A 19,617-nucleotide genomic window follows, 5' to 3' on the forward strand; every position below is an offset into this window, starting at 1 on the left:
AGGACTTTGTGTCCATTCCCACCTCTGTTTCAGTGCAGGAATCTCTGTGGGTTCTGGCTCAAGGATTTCATAGGCCAAGTTAACGTCCTCTGTCTCTCGTAGCAGTGCATAGATGGGCTCAATCTGCTCGTTAAACCTTGCCACAAGAGTCCGTGCATCCTTTTTGGGCATCGCCGACTCATCCTCTTCCACTTCATTCTGACAGAACGTACAGCGGAAGGTTCCTAAACAGAAAAGAAGTTGCTAAGCACTAGGAGAAAGTCAAAAGGCCCACATCTTTATGCAGCATTTAAAAAGAAGTATTTTACTGTTCTCTTAGATTGAAACTAAATAGCTTTTTTCCTTGGGACAACTTTCTTCCCACACATAATGTACCTGATTATTATTTGAACCAGATAAAGTGAGACTTTCGATGCCATCCAGTGATGCAGAAAACTGGTTAGGGTTTCTCTGCAAAGCCGCTCTCTCTGCAAAGCCCTAAAGGATGGCAAGTTGCACCTTTCAGACATATCCTAGCATTAAACATTCTTTTCCTTACCACACATTTTTAATGGCACCGAAATATCAGTTTCAAGATGTATTTTGGGATGGTCAAATTTCGAGGCTTGCAGGGTCTGAAGAACTTGCCTTCATCCCTCTCTAAAATAATCTTGGGGGGAGGGACGATCACTCAATTTCATTCCATACTGCTACTAAAAACAGTGTTTTTAATGCTCACATTCTACTAAAAGATTAACCCACTCCCTCTCCCTTTCAGTTGGTAGTAATTTTCTCCAAAAATTTCTGAGTCAGACATTTTCCATGCTTGGTCTCCAAACAAAGACAAAGACAATTTTTCTTTATCTTTTTAAAAATCTGTTCGGTTAGTTTAGAGTTGCTTGACTATAAAGAAAAAAAGGGAAAAAACTGGTCTCTTGCATTCCAATTAGAAATGTTGTGTATTGTAACCCCCCAAAAGGTCAGAATTTACTCTAATTTAGATTGTTTTGTAGACCATCACGATCTAAGAAACAAGCCAAGGGAAAAGGAAATTGGTTCAACAGCACTGACGTTACATTTTTTTTTTTTTAAGTACTTCTGCAGTGGAGGATTTTCTGTTCCAGTTCACTTGTCAATCTGTGGCTAAGAATTTTAGGGACCCACATTTACAGCAGGACTTTCCCATCCAGCTCAGTATTAGAGTTGCTGCAAAACGTGTTATCTCACGCTACACTTGCAGTGATGCGAAGGAAATTCAGGTCCTCCCAAATCCTAGATGGAGAAAGTGGTGCTACTTACCTAGAAGATTAAATTGAGGGCTGAGAGCAGAGGCTTTTGGATTTATCTTCGCACCTCTACCACTAACTAGTTGCATTATTTTGCCTTTATAGGGCAAACATTTAGTGTAGCCTCACAATGCCCTATGAAGAAAGAAGGTAAATATTATTCCTTGTTACAAACAGGGAACCTCAGGCACTGAGAAGGGAAGTGACTTGCCCACGGTCATGTGCAAAGTCAGTGTCAGAATCTGGATTTGAAGCCACAGCTTCTCACTCCTAGTCCCTTGCCAATTGACTAGATTAAAGCATCTCATAGGCAAGTAATTTCCCCTTTTTCTGTTTCCCAATCTGTGAACTGGGAATAATATTTACCTGCTACCTCACTGCATTACTGTCCCCAGGGCTCTCTTTCTTCATGAAAAGCTTGCACTCTATTTAATAGCAGTCTCATTTGTTGACTTGTCAAGGTGTGTAGGGAAGTCAACTCATCTGACAATGAACATGCATACCAACGGCTAGATCACTTGCACAATGTGCAAACTCAGCCTCTGGGTCAACTTTGAAGAGGTAAACTTGGGCAGGGAGAGGGGTCAGAATATCTGCCACACTGCACTGGAAGTTTCCTAAAGTCACAACTGTGTACATTGTTGTACATTAACCATTGGGTTCTAGATTCAGATGATGGGGACATTGTCTCCTGGGGTCTCATGTTGCTTCCAACATATATTTACCACATGAACCTGGGGCTAGTCACTTTATCTCTCTGCTTCCCCAAATGTAAAATGGGGATAATACTTACCTAGCTGTTTCACAAGTGGTTGCAAGAATTAGTTAGTACTCTGAAAATAAGACACTACAATAAGTACTGTTTATTACATTAGGTACAACCTGCAGCACCTCACAGGGATTTCTAAATTTTTAAAGTTCGTTTATATTTGTGAACTTTTTCTCTTTGTACTGTGAATCAGGGATGGCAGATCTCTGTCTCTCCCCCCCACTGCAACCTAAACAGACACAAAATTAGTGTCTCATGTATAGCCTATACAATGTTTTCATTTTTTTTGCATTAAAAACTTTCTCTCTCTCTCTCCTCTACCCCCAGAGTTTTTCCTAGACAGAAAACAAACCCAATAATGTTTACATTAAAGTCAACTTTTTGAACTCATGAAGTCAGTCATTTTGAACAAAAATTGACAAAACAGGCACCCCAGCCTTTACTTTAGAAAGTTAACATTATCTGCATGGGAAAGCAAGAGCATTGACAGTGGTGGCGAAAGACACTGAGTGAGAATGGGAAAACGGTGGCTTTCTCCAGCCCTTTCTTAATCCAAGCATAAAGCACTATGCTTATTTTGTCATGCTATAAAAAGCACTACCACTCATGCATAAACTGCACATTATATAACTTTGTCAGTCCAGTTAAGTTTTAAGTCACAGTTTGATCTCATTCACATTCCACATCTGAGGCCATCAGTACCCCTGAATTCACAGAACAACCTGAATAAGTCTAGAATAATTAGTAAGATTCAGCTCATATTATGAGTTTATTGACTGGAGAGTGGTTGACTGCAAGCCCTACAGAAAAAGCCCGGTTAAACATTTCTTAGGTGGCTCAGGCTTTTCACACTTTCACTCACGAACCCCTGGCATCTTAACTAAAGATTAAAAACAGTCAGGACAGCTCCAATTCAAAGCACCTTAAAAAAAAAAAATCAGATTTTATGCAGCTCTAATTTAATATAATTCTTAAAACTAAGGCTGATTTACTGCAACTTCTCCAGGGCTCTTAAGGAACAAAAAATAAATGTCAATATAATGAGTTATGTAAAAAATCTGGAGAATGATTGGAGCGACAAGTTTCCTGCAATCGTGTTCAAGTTTTTTGTGGCGAGGCAGCACTTTACAAGAAATACCCACATTTAGGAGCAGAACTGAGCAGCTACTCTCAAGTGCCGCCCACCAGGACAATGCTGAAAACCTCACTTGTGGGATGTTAAGAGGTCACAAAATCACTATATCACTACTATACATCACTGCCTTGAGATATTGCATCTCAACAACTTTGATACAACTTTCTGCCAAACATGCATTACAATATTGTCACATAGGAATTTGTCTCATTAGACAAACTTGAAATAGTGGTCACTCTAAGGTCAGAGATTTTCAGACTTGCACCATTCCTCCTGACATCCCAACAAAGGCACAGTTTTGCTTTTCCAATCAGATGCTGTCATGCAAACCAAAGTGGTCAGATATCCTGGCCGGCAAGAGTGAGCCTAGCTTTAAAAAAAAAGAAAGTGGTCAGTCAAGAGGCTTCGAAATGTGAAACCAGAAATAGATGTCCTTCTTTCCCCAGCCACTGTGCACTCACTCAGTGCACTTCTCCTGGTACTCTATAGAAATCTACAGTGTGTAAAAAGATACCTATTTGAAAGAGATCAGAATCGTACATTCCTAGACTTGCAAGGGTGAACAAACTGGTGAGTAGGTTCCCCAAGGCATACCACAAGTAAGCAGCACATCAGATTCTGAAGTATGCAGGCCAGAATATTCAGTCAAATGAAATCTAGCCAGCACGGACTGAGTAAAGGGAAGAGTCAACAGCTAAGTCTAAACATTATACTAAGCACATAATACATGAACATACGCATTGTATTAGCTATACTTTTATTACATAAAGACCTATATTAAAAGAGTATTAAGGTTGCAAAGTCAAGTACCCAAAAGTTAGGAGATGCCAGAATTAAAGTTGCCTGTGCAATCTTAATTCAGCCCCCTTTTGCATATACCTTATGATACAATCTAATTACATGATCACACACTATTTTTCCAACAGGACCCCGGCTCATTCAATACACAGGATGGACAGTGTTCACTTAATGAGCAATTATTCAATATTTTGTTTTATTCTCATTATTCAATGAATGGCCCCAGGCCTTATTTACTGCACATGCTTCAAACCCTGCTCTAAAGACACAATTATTAATTGCCTCATGGGGTTTTCTGTGGTGCTCATCACCATAGTATCTGAGTGCTTAAATTTTAATGAATATATTTTTACAATACCCCTGTGAGATAAGCAGATATTATTATCCCCATTTTACAGATGGGGAACTGAGGCACAGAGATTAAAGTCAAAAGTATCCACTAATTTTAGGTTCCCAATTTGAGATGCCTAGAATCTGGTTTTTCAGAGTACTTAGAATTATATAGCACTTCATAAGTTCAAAGCACAGCTTCCATTGACTTGAGATGCAGCTGTGAGCGCTCGGCACTTCTGCAAATCAGGCTCTCAAGTCAGGCACTCAGAACATGAGGAACACACAATGAGTGAACACTTGTGAAAAGTTCAGTTTAGGTGACTTGCCCAGGATCCCGTAGGAGCTGTGGCAGCAGCAGGGTTAGAGCCTGTAACTCCAAGGCAGCGTTCAACTGCCTTAACTCTGAGACTGCCCTTTCCCTTCCTGGAGTCCCCTGCCTCATTCACTACACACCTTCCAACTTTTGCAACAAATAAAACAGGGGTCTAACAGACAACAGCCTTCTTCACTACGTAATCCTGATTCATCCCCAGAGCAGGTGATCCTGGGAACTGAACGAGGCAGAGGTTCTGTGGAAAAAATAATATGTAATCATTAATTAAAGCCTGTATCTTAATCTATACACCCAAACAAGGTGTTGAATTAAGGATGCACGGGCAACTTAAATCCTGGCATTTCCTAACTTCTGAGTGCTTGACTTTGTAACCTTAATACTCTTTTAATGTAATTTTTTGTATGTAATTTCTACGGTTTTTAAAAAAAGAAAACTGAAAAAAATAGAAATTCCATGATGGGCTCTGATAATGACACACACATCCACACGGTTCATCAGAAGGTTGGAACCTATAGCTCCATCGGAGTGGTTTACTGCTTGAGTTAATGGAGTAATTGATACGATGAAAACCTACTACTATATGTGGACCAGCATTAGAGGGGGATGACACACTTTGCGGTCAGCAAACATCTGTGAAACCCGTGGACAGAGGAATGGCGGGACTCAGGATTCTTGGGTACTAAGCTCTGGAGGGGAGTGTAACCTAGGGCATATACTCTTCTGCCAGTCACCCCAAGTTTGACCCCTTCTGTTCCCTTCGCTCCAATTTCTCCCTGTCGTAGTCTTGTCCCTTCCCCACTCTTGGCTCCTCACATCAGTGCCATTCTCCTCATGCAGCCAGGCCCAGTCTCTACTCCTCAGGCTTCTTGTCACCATCTCCTTGCCCAGCCACTCCCAGTATGCCACCTCATCCCCCAGCTCTTTGTCCAGTCAATCCCAGTTTCCCTGCTCCCAGCTTCTCACTGGATTGGTCTCTCTCCCCCATGGCTCCCAGGAGCCCCCACCCCCCTGCACATGTTCCCCATTCCAAATAACATCCAGTCCCAATCTCAGTGTCTTCCCCATCTCTAGCTCCCTGGCCCAGTCTTTTTGCCCAGCCAGTCCCAGTTCTCCCCATCAGATCGGTCTCTTCTCTCCCCTCATCCCTGGTTCTCAGCCCCATTCTCTTTTCCCAGTCAGTTACATTCTGCCACCTGAGCTCCTCGTCCTTACTGGCTGCCAGTCCCCGTGTCCCGTTTTTTTCCCCTGGCTCCCAATCTCAGTCTCCCCCCAACCATTCCAGGTCCCCTCCTGCCCCCCTCACCAAAGACAACTGTTTCAATCAACTCTGCCCACACACCTCAAAAGGTCTAGTTCTTACTCCTCTGCAGGGAATCATTGAGAGCATAGCAGAGACTGGCCCTCTGCGTTCTGTTCAGGAGCCAGGATAGACCAACAGCAGCCCCAGTTGAAACTGCAGGCGAAAGTCCTGCTCAGCCCAGGAAGGTACATGAATTGAATCTTCAGGGATTTTAGCTGCTACAAATCTAATAAGTCTCTACTGAGCATGTGCAAACTGCATTTTTTTCCAAAGGCTTATAACCTGGCCAAATTTGGGCGGATTGTCACAGGAACAGCAAAAAGGTATATCTGAAACAAAGGCCACCCCCTGCCAGATTTCAAGTCCCTGCTCCAAAGAATGGGGACCCCATCATGGATTTTTTTTTTTTTAATACAGGCAAAACAAGTATTTTTCCCTAGCCTTGTTCTTGGACGTGGGTGAACTGTTTTGGCTGTAATTTTCCAAAACAATTCAGCCTGAGGAAGACAACCAATATGGAAAATCTTAAGCCAAATGGTTGCAGTTTGACAAAGTTATAAGTAACTGAAAACAGGCTCTTACAATGGGAAATGTCGGTCACCCTTAATTATAGGCAATGCTACCAACACTGCCTATAATTAAGTTCCCTTCATCTCTCATTGATTTCCAGGATCTAGAAGACCATTTACCACAGCACCGAAGGCATCGCCCTCCTGACTCACTAAGGAGGGGAAATGCAGCTCAGTCACAATAGCTTCTGGATCATTATTTACGTACCACGTATTGTAGTTCGAGGGAGTGGCGGGCTGGAGCAGTGGCCTGGAAGTCAGGACTCCTGGGTTCTAGTTCCATCTCTAAAACTGACTTCCTATGTGACCTTGAACAAGTTTAGTTAAAGTGCCTTAGCACTGGCCTGACGGACCATCTGTAGGGGTGAAAGTACTCAGTCTCTGTAGATCATTTAATTCTTGGCCTCCTGCTAAGACTTCTCTGACAGAGGGACCAATTAGTGCCTGCTGTGTATTAGGATGATAACACCTGACTACTAGAAACTGGAGCAAGAGGGGAAACGGAGGCACATGGAGATTATGTGATTTGCTCATAAAACATCAGTGGCATAGTTGGAATTAGAACTCCGGAGCTCCTAATTCAAGGTGTTTCATATACACAAGGCATTTCACATATCCTTCTGGACCACCCAGACTCCCGGCCCTTTATAAACAACCCCTCGTGATTGTGAGGAGAAAGCATCAAAATTGGTCAGGATGTGGAGCATTTTAGGCTCTAGTCCTGAGGCTATATGGTCTCTATTCCCTTATATGTTGTTGCAGCCTATATGCCCCTTTTGATATCCCATGGCCCTAGACAGGTTTGCATTCATGGTTCACTTCCAAAAATAGCAAGCCCCTTTTGGCAATAATGTGCAAGGTGGTTTTTATTGTTGTTTTTGTTTTAAATAAGCAAGTTTATCAGAATCTCATCATTACAAATACTCCAGTTTATTCCCAAAAAAAAAAAAAAAAAAAAAAAAAAAAAAAAAGGGCAGTTACAGAAAACACTATTTAGCATAAACCATACTAATGCCACATTTAATCTTTCTGAAACAGATTTTATGGTCCACTGGATCTCAAATTCTTGAGGACATTCTACTGCCCAAAGCTGATTGCAGCATTAGCTCTTGAAATGTGACATGAGAAGAGCGTGTATATTTTTATATTAGTCTTGTCTGGGGCTCTAGATATTCAAATGCATGTTACTGCAAGAAGCGCTAACTGTTATAAACACCAGGCTGTGCACAATGAAGGTTGGCATCTAGAGAATATTTGTAATCCAAAATCCTGGATAAAAGTCACCTTGCCAATCTCACCTAAAATGCATAGGCTTTCATCATGACACTTAAAAATACTTGTTTTAAATTTCTCTCACCTTCAAATAGAATGAATTTCACTGTGACCAAGACATACTACAGAGGTTAAAGACAGTGATGGGGCAAGGCCAGAAGAGCCTGGAGACATCTGAAAATGGGGAGGTGAAAGTGACACATAAAAGGTGCTGCTCAGAAGAGCATGTGAAAAGCATTATGGATTTAGTTCAGAACCAGGTAGGCAGGTCCACAGTGCCTTCCATGAGAAACTGCCACTAGAGCAAACAGGGGGCAGTGTGTGAATTTCCCCAATGCACATTGGTTCAGACCTGCAAAGGGGTGGGTGAGTGCAGTGAAGCCACCATGCTGCTTTTCCTGTCCCCCATCCCCACAGCTATGCCAATGCAAATAAACCTGACCTGCAGTGCCCTCGGCTTATTCCTTGGGCTTCTCCTGAGCCGGTACTACCCAATTATATGACAGATTTAGAATATGGATTTTCCCTCTAAGTAGTAAACTGAGACCAAACATTTCATTTGGGACTTAAGCCAAGGTTGAACCCAGGTAGTGAAGGGCTGGTGCATTAACCCACTGCATTACCAAGCCCCTATTATTTTGAAATATATGTAACAGATACTGTATTTAAGGGCTTTCATTCACTAGAACTATTTTTGACTAATACTCACCAGAAGTGTGTTCAGGAAACACCACCTTCTGGAGGGTACAAAACTACAATTTCCCAGCATATGAAAAGCTCTCAATTTCCCATCTGTCCTTTTAAATGAAATTCATTTAAAAATAAATAAAATGGCAACTATACATCAAGAGGAGAGACAGACATGCTGCATTAGCAGCAAGATGGTAAGAAGATGGTAATTTATAATTGCTGTTAATCAGTGTCTCACCACATCCAGAGTGAAATTTCACTTAACCAATACATATGCTTATGCATTATGTACTCTCAATTTCAGAAACGTGTACATCTATAAAGGTTAGGGACTGGCAGTGCTGGAAACAGAAGGCCTCCATTAAACCACAGAGTGGATTTTAATGAGGCAGTTCAGTGCACGTTATCTCAGAGCATCAAACGATGCCTCAGCAGCTCTTGTTCTTATTGTTAAAACGTCCTTAAAATAATAAAAAACATTTAACATATATAAAGTACTGTATCTTTTTCAGAGGATCTCAATGTGCATGATAAAGGTAGATATGTATCTCCGATTTATGCACAGGAAAACAGAGGCACAGATATATTAAGTAGCTAGCTCAAGCCCACACAGTGAGAGAGTTAATAGCCAAACGAAGATTAGAGTTTATGATTTCTATGCCCTATGCTCATTTGTTAGACCACACTGTTTTTTTGTGTGTATGTTGATTATTTAAAGAGATTTACTTCTCATTGTTGCTTGATTCAGCTATTAGAATTCCCAGCTCTATGAGCTTTCCTTGCAAAGCTATTTGAGCCTCCAATAGAGAACAATAAATAAAAAAAATTAAAAATACAATTCCCTCCTCACTACAGTAAATGCCAGTTAAATGAAGGGTTTCAGAGGGGAAGTGTTATGGATGTGGAAAGGATTTGCATGAAACACAAAGCCTCATGTACACACAAGGAATCTATTTAAGAACAAAGAGTGAAAGTGAAATACTTGTCTTAAACAGTCTCTAGGTACTCATCTGAAAGGCTTACAGGCCAATGTCAAAAGCCTATATTTCCACACCAATGCTTCAAAAAGTTGCATGCCTCAGAAGTCTGGCTTAACCTGCTGACCACAGGAGTTCAAATAAGAAGGCTAGGTAGAGGAAGAACTCCAAGATAATGCTTTGTTTTTAATATTCTATTTATTAGTATTTCAAGATTGGCCAGCACAGGAGAAAAGAACAAACATCTTGTACTTATGCCTAACCACATTCATATTCTTGTATTTAATTTGTTATTACAAGGTACAAAACCTCCACTCCCCAGCAGGTTCTGTCCTGAAGGGAGAGCAAGAGACATGCTGCTCTTCAGCTTACTTTTTCCTCCTATTTTAAGAACGACATACACTGGTGGGCACTTAAGGAGAACCATTCAGCTTTTTTCAGCGAGTGGTTACTTAGGAACTAAGAACTGCCTTACCAGACAGACTCATCATGGGCCATCTGGTCTGGTATCCTGTTTCTCTGCAGTACTGGAATAGACCAGTATTAATATCCTTTTCTTCCTGATGCACCAGCTCAGACCGATGGACCATCCATCTCGTCCAGCTGTTTCAGAAAGTAGCTTTAAAAAAAACAACTCAGTGAATCCAAGTGTGTAATACTGTATAATGGGAGGACATTTCTCCCTGACCAAGCTGGGATTCAGTTTATGCTGAGAAACATCAGGGCGGTTAGCACTTTTGTATTTGCTAGTGAAACTCTAAATTCTATTCTTAGTCACATAAAAAGTATTTTAAAATTCATTTTAAGAGAGCTACCTGTTATATTTCACCACATGCAACCTTACTCTTGTATTGGGATGGGGTAACCAGGAACACCCAAATAAACTTCGATACTTTTACTGCTTCTCATTATTCTTCCTCCTTAATTCTAGGTGTCTTTAATGTATCTTTTCACATGGCAACCCTTCCCCTCTCCTTATGTACACACCTGTCATGAATCTTTTGTTGCTCTTTCCTTGATCACTTCTATTCCTGATGTATCTTGTTTAAGAACCCTCATGCAGCAGATCCAGTAAGTGTAATGTGAGATCAAGACAAAAACAAAACCAACTCAGCCATATGACCCCAACAAAGCTCTACAACTACGCAATAGGCTAGCCCAAAACTTTTTTGCATGTGTGGTGAACAAGAGTAATTTGGAAACTGGACTGAAAATTCAGGCAGTATGCCACATCACCCAGTAAATGGGCAGTGGCTGGTAGGAATGACATCTCTCTCAGTGCGGAGAATAGGAGCAGATGGAAAGAGAGGGTCCAAAGGACAGATCTGGGTAATTGCAGAAAGGAGCCAGAATTGTTGTACAAAAGGAGGAAATTAGAATACAGTTACTACAGACTGTTTTTAAAAGTGGACCAGAAAAGGGAACCTCACTCATTCTAGAGCTAGGAATGGGGGGAGAGAAGGCAAGGGGGAAGACAGCATGAGACGAGTACAGGACAGACTGGGCTTGAGCTGCTGTCCAGAATGAAAGCCTCATTCATGGTATTAGGAAGGGTCTCTACTAAAGCTTGGACTGGCTTTATGTGCACATCTCTCCACACTGTCTCAGAGAAAGTAACTGTAGTGTTTTACTTTCTAACCATCACTGTGGTTGTCTTATTTTTCCTTTCTGTTGATTCACAGAGTGAGAGTATTATGGGACTCTCCCCAGGGACCCAAGTAGAAGATAGATATGAGCTATGGACACATGGGTGCTAACCATAACACCTCTGACCAGCCCACCCATGCTGCCTAGTTAAATCAAAAGTGCAGGTTTGAAACCTTGTTCATCTTGCACAAACACAGTCCCTCTATATTTGGGGCCACCTCTCCTTTCTTGACCTTGATCTCTATTGTACAGTGGAGTCGCATCATACACTCATTTAACTTAAGCAAATTCAACTATACGCGCACAACGAGCATATGCCCCGGAGTGAGCGTGAGATGGGAGATGTGAATCTGCTGTTCCCTCAGTCAGTCTCCGTTCCTGCATGCCTCTCATAGTGTGAGCATCTCGCTGCGCTCAGTGTGATTCTAGTGTTTAAAGATACGTATTTTTCGTACAACATGGCCCCTAAACGCAAGCCAACTACTTCATCTGGTGCTCAACTGAAGAAACAGCGATCTGTTCCAATGCTGGAGGAAAAACTGGCTGTGTTGGACTTATTGAGAGATGGTATGTCGGTCTCCAACGTGGCGCGAAAATACGGCTGCAACGAATCTAGCATCCGTGCCATCAAGATTCGAGAGAGAGAAATTCATCAAGCCGTGGCATCAAGTGCTCCAATAACTGCTAAAGTGACGAGCCAGGTGCATGATAAGACTTTAGTGAAAACTGAAAAGGCATTAAACTTATGGCTGGAAGACTTCAACCATAAACGTGTGCCTGTCGATGGCAACACGTGGCAAGAAAAGGCTCTTAGCCTCTACGCACTGTTCAAACCTCCCACTGAAGAGGGACAGCCTTCTGATGAGAACGAATTCAAAGCCAGCCAAGGTTGGCTTAACAGTTTTAGGAACCGCTTCAACCTCAAAAATGTGCAGACTACTGCCGGTGAAGAGGCAGCAAAAGCCTACCCTGAACAATTAAAGAAAATCATAGAAGAAAAGGGCTATCTTCTGGAACAAGTTTTTAATGCTGACGAGACTGGGCTCTTCTGGAAAAAAATGCCCAACCGCACTTACATTTTGAAATCAGAAAGACAAGCCTCTGGCTTCAAAGCAGCAAAAGACTGTGTGACTGTGTTGTTTTGTGGCAATGTGGCTGAGCATTTAATAAAGCTGGGCTTGCGCTACAAGGCTGCAAATCCCCATGCTTGTGTTCTGGCAATCAAATAAAAAGGCTTGGTTGACGGCAGTATTATTTCTGGATTGGTTCCACAAGTGTTTCATTCCGGAGGTCAAGCGGTACCTCGAAGAGAAAGGACTTGACTTTAAAGTGTTGCTGATCGTAGACAATTCTCCTGGCCACCCTGAGGCACTCCAGTTTGTGCATGACGTTGAAGTAGTCTTTCTTCCCCCCCAATACCACCTCCATTCTCCAACCTCTCGACCAAGGTGTGATTCGCTGTTTCAAGGCCACGTACGAGGCTTACGTTCTCACGGATACGTAGCGCTATGGATGCTGATCCCAATCTTAATGTGATGGAGTGTTGGAAGTCCTTCAACATTGCTGATTGCATCACTTATATTAAACAGGCAATGGATGCAATCATGGCTGAAACAGTCAATGCATGTTGGCGAAATCTATGGAAAGAATGTGTGAATAATTTCAAGGGTTTCCCGACCATTGACAAAGAAGTGAAACGCATTGTTCAGGTGGCCAGGCAAGGGGGTGGTGATGGCTTCGTCGACATCCTTGAGGAAGAAATTGAAGAATTAATTGAGAGCCATAGAGAAACACTGACTAACGAAGAGTTAGAGCAACTGATAAAATCGTCTACAGAAGATGAAGATGACGACGACGAACAGGAAGAGCCAGCAAGTTGGAATCTTCATAAATTTGCTGAAGTGTTCCAAGCAGCGAAACACTTGAATGATTTAATTTCTGAATACAATCCCTCTACGGACCGAAGCCTCAAAATCACATGTAGTATCACGGACGATTTGAGACTGTATCAAGAAATGCTTGAGCAGCTCAAGAGACAACAGCAACAGTTGCCGATCACCATGTTTTTCAAGAAAAAACAACCAGCAGCAGATGAGCCTGGCCCATTGTCTCCTGGATCGACATCAACCCCTGATGACCCCCCAAATAGTGTCATTATCGTCGTAGACTAGCAAGAATATCCAGGATGAATGGTGAGTGGTTAGGTTTACTATTTTCCTTTTTTATTCTTCCATCTCTCTCTCATGTAATTAAAAATATAGTACTGTAAAATTATATTTTGCATAGGTACTCTATTATATACTGTACATTACTGTATCCATTATACATATTACTGTACAGGGTTGTATATGGTACACAAAACCATGTATACTATACTTTATGGGCGATTTAAGGGATTTTCAAGGGTAATTTTGACTATACGCGATTTTCGCCTTACGCGCTGACTTTAGAACCTAACCCCTGCATAAGATGCAATTCCACTGTATCATCTTTCTGGATAAAATAAATAAATAAATAAGGCCAACAAACAGAAACAGGAGTCCTCTTGCTAGAGACCAGGTTCTGCAAAGTCAAAACACCAACTGGATTTGGGCAAAGGACAAAAACATAAAAGGTGAGGCCTCCCTTCCTCGGAAATATTCTCCATACAGTGGATCCCAGCCCAGTCAATAGGGATGGCAATCATGGGTTGGAGGTGGGGGGGTAGCCATAATTTACTTTTTTACATGGGGAACAAGAAAAAAAAAAAAAAAGATTAAGAGACCAAACTATTTGGGTTGAAATAAGGCAATAAAAATTCGCACAATTAGATCAGGTGGCTACAAGCACCATTAAGTTTCTTTCTCAAATCTTTACCTAGTAAAGACCATTTGGCATAAAAACATTGAAAAACTAACCTAATCCCCTCAGATCTTGTCCTTAGACTCTCTCCTCATCAGAAACTGGTGCAAGTGTATGATTCTGCATGTATCTTCAATGTATGCAGGACAATTCATTCCAAGGTCCCTTAGAAGAAAATCCCCAAATGAATCTGTGAAGTGCACCTCTATGCAGAGGAAGTGCAAGAGCGATGATTCAATGACAATATAGAGAAAGGGGTAAACAAGCCTTTCAGTGAGTTGCAATACTCAATCTGGTGACAAGCATACCATATTCCAGGGGTGGGCAAACTTTTTGGGCCAAGGGCCACATCTGGGTGGGGAAATTTTATGCAGGGCCGGGGCAGGGGGTTGGGGTGCGTGAGGGGTTTGGAAGGGGGGTGTGGTGTGCAGGAAGGGCTCAGGGCAAGCTCCCTGCACGCCTGCCCTGTCCCCAGCCCTGCGCCGCTCCAGGAAGCGCTGCGGCCCCTGGGGGAGAGGGGGCGGAGGGCTCTGCGTGTGCTGCCCTTGCCATGCCTCCAGGTACCTCCCCCAAAGCTCCCATTGGCCACGGTTCCCCGTCCCCAACCAATGGGAGCCGTAGGGGGTGATGCCTGGAGGCAACGCACGGAACCCTCTGCCCTCCCACCCCCCACCTGGGGGCCGCAGGCTGGATCCAAAACCCTGAAGGGCCGGATCTGGCCCGCGGGCCATTGTTTGCCCACCCCTGCCATATTCCCTAAAACAATGTTAAGTCTGTACATGTGAGAGATCAGACACTCTCGCTCTGAAGCTTGAGAAGCACAAGAAAAGATCAAGTGCCATAGTGTGATACTCCTCCCCCTAAGCATCTCTCTGCACTTTGTATCCTTCTCCTGAAAGCCCAGTTGCATATCTGTCTGTAATGCAGGGGAAAAGCTACTATGTGGGTATGCTATATAACTGAATACTCCTAGGAAGTCATTATAATTATCGTCCTTACCTGAAGTCCTGTCATATAGAGTCTGTACCCTTCTTCTGGAAAGACATTGAGAATTCTCCCTCTGCTCACCATGGACATTGTCTTCTTATCCCTACTGGATAAACATTTTCATCTTTGCTTCCAACTGCACTAAGTCCCATATCAAGACCTTTCTGAGGCTATTTTTTACGAAGGCTTTAGGATTTTTTTCTTCTTCCAAACCAACAGCCTTATAAGCAGGGCTTTGGAGTGGAGCCCGGAGCTGGAGTGTGGAGCAGCTCCGGAGCAGTGGAGCTGCAAGTTTTTGCCTGGAGCCGGACCACAGCTCCAAAGCCCTGCTTATAAGAGTGGTTAACTGTGTATACAGCCTCTTCCACTCTCCTGTTCCAATTACCTAATAATCTGTGGTGGTGTTAATAACAGGGAAGGAAACATTAGAACCAGGAGGATTATGTTGACAATGTTCCTGGCCCCCAGGCTGTTGCTGTCATGGCTGCCTGCTGGTGACCTTCCATCTCATTCACAAGGCTGGCAAGTGAGATATTACTGCAGCACAAGGACTTGTGTGACAAAAGCAGACAAAGCAATAAAAATCTCCCTTACACTTGTAAATTTGAGAGCCCATGGAAACTGCCTCCCTTGAGTCCACTCAGACACGTTCCTGTTCTAAGTTAATTTCCTCCTATTTCTATTGTTTCACATTTGGTTATGGGAAAGGTCAGATCTGGGGGGCCTAAAGGAACAGCAGAATTGCTTTCACTTCATTGTTATAAACAGACAGAAGCTCCTGATTATTTGGCAGTGGCAGCATCTTTCAAACACCCTAAACTTGCAGTACATTTTCATACAAGTGTAACAGGAAGAGCTGTGTTCAAGGAAAGAAGTGAACAGAAGAGATAAAAGTGGAAGAGGTCTCAGTCCCTATTTCATCTCAAGGTAAGGGGGTGGCAGGTGACACTTAAAGGCAATTTTTACTGGCTTGACAGCCAGCCTCTGGGGATTGAAGTCTTCTATTGATTCCCAGATCAGAACATATCACGGAAGCAGAAATATAAGCCTCCCCAAAACTGCACCCCAACAACATGCATCTCTTGAGGCCAGGTTTGGTGCATAATGACAGGATATGCTTGGGGCTAGGGGGGGGAGATAGATAACAGGAAAATAAAAGCTGAATAGATGGAAAGAGCAATATGGTTTAGCAAATAAATTTCAGTGGGTTTAAACAACATAGACTTGTCTCCCTTTCTTTTCCATGGACGAAGTGATTTCCTAATTTTACTGTTGATTCGGAGTTTGACTGGGAACTGAAAATGAATGTCCCATTCCTAATTTGATTCAATTACAAACATTTGTTGACGTTTTTAAGGCCTCAGAAAACAAACTTACGTTTTCAGTGGCATTCAATCAGGCAGCATAGTTTAACAAACTGAGCTCAGCATTAGAACTCCCAAGTTAGATACCCTGCCAATGACTGAACGGATTTTGGCAAGCGTGTCGAAGGCCTGGTCTACACTACAGAGTTAGGTTGACATAAGGCATCTTACATTGACCTAACTCTAAGTATCTACACTAAAATGTAGCTCCCACTGATGTGACTTGCCCACTACACCAACTTAATAACTCCACCTCCAAGAGAAGCGTAATGCTTAGTTCAATGTAGTTAGGTCGATGCAGTGTCAGTGTAGACACTGTGTTGCTTACATCGACTGTTGCTGCCTTTCAGAAGCTGTCTCACAATGCCTCACGCTGACAGTTAAATCATGCAAGTGCTCCTGGTGAGGATGTGCACCAGGACACAAGGAGTGCAGTGTGGACATGCAAAAGCGACTTAATTACTGCAGTGGCTATAAGTTAACGTAACTTAGGTCGACTTAATTTTGTAGTGCAGACTTGCCCTTAGAATAATCCCCCTTTACAAAGACAGGGAAATAACTACTCTCCTCACAGAGGGCAGGTCTACACTACAGTCGGGATCAATGCTCTGAGATCGATCCACTGGTGGTCCATTTAGCAGATCTAGCGAAGACCCGCCAAATCGACAGCAAATCGCTCTCCAGTCGTCCCCTGTACTCTACCCCCGATGAGAAGAGTAAGGTAAGTTGACGGGAGAGTTTCTCCCGTCAACCCCCCACGGGGTAGACCCCGCGGTAACTTGACCTAAGGTACGTCGACTCCAGCTACGTTATTCACATAGCTGGAGTTGCATAGCATAGGTCGACTTACCGTGGTAATGTAGACATAGCCAGGGTGTTGTGAGGATTTTGTAAAGTGCTTTGAAACCAGTAAGTGCCAAGCCTTGTCCTGCGATTCAAAGCACAAGTAAACACAAAAACATCCATCCTGTAGTACTCCTGGCTCCCCCTACTGCTTTGAAGGTGGTTTTACCTTTAATCTAGACCTCTTTAGAAGCATTTTAATTTTAAGCACTTCGTGGCCTCTGCAATCTAGCCAAACCACAAAACAAGAGGAAAATGAATAAATCTACCCTTTGAGCATGTATTGAGGAATTGGGTACACCTGGCAGCTGCACAAAGAGAGGGAGCTTGAGAGGAGTGAGCAACAAAGAGAAGTAATTCGTGTTTTTTTTTAAAACTGTCCTTTCTGTACCGGACATCTGCTCTCATGCTTGGGAAAGCAAAATGCATCACTGAAAATTTGTCACATAAGGTTGCCCCACTCCTCTTCCTTCCTTTTTCCCAGGTGGAGCAATGGCTTCACTTGTCTATCACGTGTAACAACATTTCCTGATTAATTCTAATAGACACCAGCAGTTAGCTGGCCCATCATCCTCATCGCCCTAGGATGTACAATAATCTGCCTCACCATCTGCTCTCAGATTAATTTATTTCTAAACCAGTCATTGCTCCCTCCAGTGCAGTGAGCACAGCAGGAGCAGCACCATCCCCTTGGATCCATTCTTCTGCTGGGTGGTGGCAGGGGGATAAGGCCAGAGAATCCATTCTCATGTTCTCTGAACATGACAGAAGATGGGAAAACAGACGGATAAATGCAGGATCAGAAGAAAGAGAAACTACTTCTTCTCCATATGGGCAGTCTTTTGATTAATCTCTTCTAACAAATCTAGAATGTCTCAATTGCCCTTCAACTCTCCAGAAAATGTTTAATGGCTTAGGAGGGTAAGAAGGTGGGGGAGAGGGAAAAGATGGCAGCCGTTGCATGGTATCAATCTGGTATCACGCTGTTGCATATGTGAACATACATGCCCCCTTCCCTGCCATCTTTAACACTAGGTCCATGCAGTATGTCAACAGAAAAAATGATTTTGAGCATTTAAATGCATCTTTGCAATTGGCTGATGGTTGAATAATTTGCATATTGATCAAATATACTTATAAGAGCTGCTCATTTTTCAACAGTTATGTGAGTTCACTAAATCCTAAAAAGGACATCTGTTTTGGAATTTCATACTGCCACTCATTTCTGTAATATCTGAGCGCCTTCCACATAAAATCAAGAGCAACAGCAAAGTTTGCTCATGCATTCTGTTCCAAAACCTCTTGTCATTTTAGAGAAGAGTGACCAAGGAATCATCTTGAGTTGGAACAAACTGTACTTACCAGGATACAAGAGCCATCCCTGTTGTTCACTTCATGGTTTAGAATTAAAGGATGTATGGTCACTGGACCAGAAGACTCAGTTTCTGAGCCAAGCTCTTGGCTTCTTTCCACTCCCCACCTCACAAAGGGACAAAATCAGAAAGGCTAAGACAAGGGACATAAAAGGTAATAAGAAGTGCTTCTATAAATAAAATGCAAGCAGGAGAAAGACAAAGGAAGTGACCTACACTTTCAAAGGGAAAGAGAGCTAACAACAGATGTCACCAAGAAGGCTCAGGTGTTTAACTGCCTACTTGGCTTCAGTCTTCACTAAAAAGGTTAATGGTGACCAGATACTTAACATAATAAATATTAACAACAAGCGGGAAGGAACACGAGCCAGTACAATAACTCCTCACTTAACGTTGTAGTTATGTTCCTGAAAAATGCAACTTTAAGTGAAACAATGTTAAACGAATCCAATTGTCCCATAAGATTTAATGTAAATGCGGGGGGTTAGGTTCCAAGGACATTTTGGGGGGGGCAGACAAAAGGCATTATACTGTATACTGTACAGTACTGTACTGTGGTTGGGAAATGCCCCAGCTTACCCCACACAGGCACAGCCCCCTGCAGGCAAGGACGCTAGGAAACACCTTTGCAGCAAAAGTGGCAGCTTCCCTGAAGAACAGGCTTGGATTTTGCTGGGAATGCTCCAGGCCTGCCTCTTCCTGTCCCCGCTCCACTCCAGGCTCACCTCTTCCCACCCCCACTCCACCTCCTCTCCAGAGCACGCCACATTCTTCTCCCTCCCTCCCAAAGTCCTAAGCGCCGCCAAACAGCACTTCCCCGCTCCTGCCCCTCCCTCCCAGAAAGTCCTAAGCGCGAAGTACTGGGAGGGAGGGGAGGAGCGGAGACGCAGGGCTACCCCGCTCCTCCCCCTCCCTCCCAGAAAATCCTAAGCGCCTCTAAACAGCTGTTTGGCGGCGCTTAGGACTTTCTAGGAGGGAGGGGGAGGAGCAGGGTAGCCCTGCGTCTCCGCTCCCCCCTCCCCCCCCCCAGAAAGTCCTATGCGCCGCTAAACAACTGTTTGGCGGTGAGGGAAGGGCTGGGAGGGAGGGAGAGGAGGCAGAGAAGCGGAACTTGTGCAAT

At 43.2% G+C, this 19,617-nt stretch overlaps 1 protein-coding gene across 2 annotated transcripts in view; it reads right to left on the reverse strand.

Moving 5' to 3' along the window:
* GTF2E1 (general transcription factor IIE subunit 1) overlaps positions 1–19,617 on the reverse strand; it is a 94,426-nt gene that overhangs the window by 13,901 nt on the left and 60,908 nt on the right. For both annotated transcript variants that reach the window (XM_065586908.1, XM_042852347.2), the window contains exon 3: positions 23–224. In XM_065586908.1, coding sequence (XP_065442980.1) covers positions 23–224 — 202 coding nt within the window. The remainder of the gene's footprint in view (positions 1–22; positions 225–19,617) is intronic.

The sequence above is a fragment of the Chrysemys picta genome, chromosome 1 (genome assembly GCF_011386835.1).
Source record: "Chrysemys picta bellii isolate R12L10 chromosome 1, ASM1138683v2, whole genome shotgun sequence".
In the NCBI taxonomy this organism is placed as follows: domain Eukaryota; kingdom Metazoa; phylum Chordata; order Testudines; family Emydidae; genus Chrysemys; species Chrysemys picta.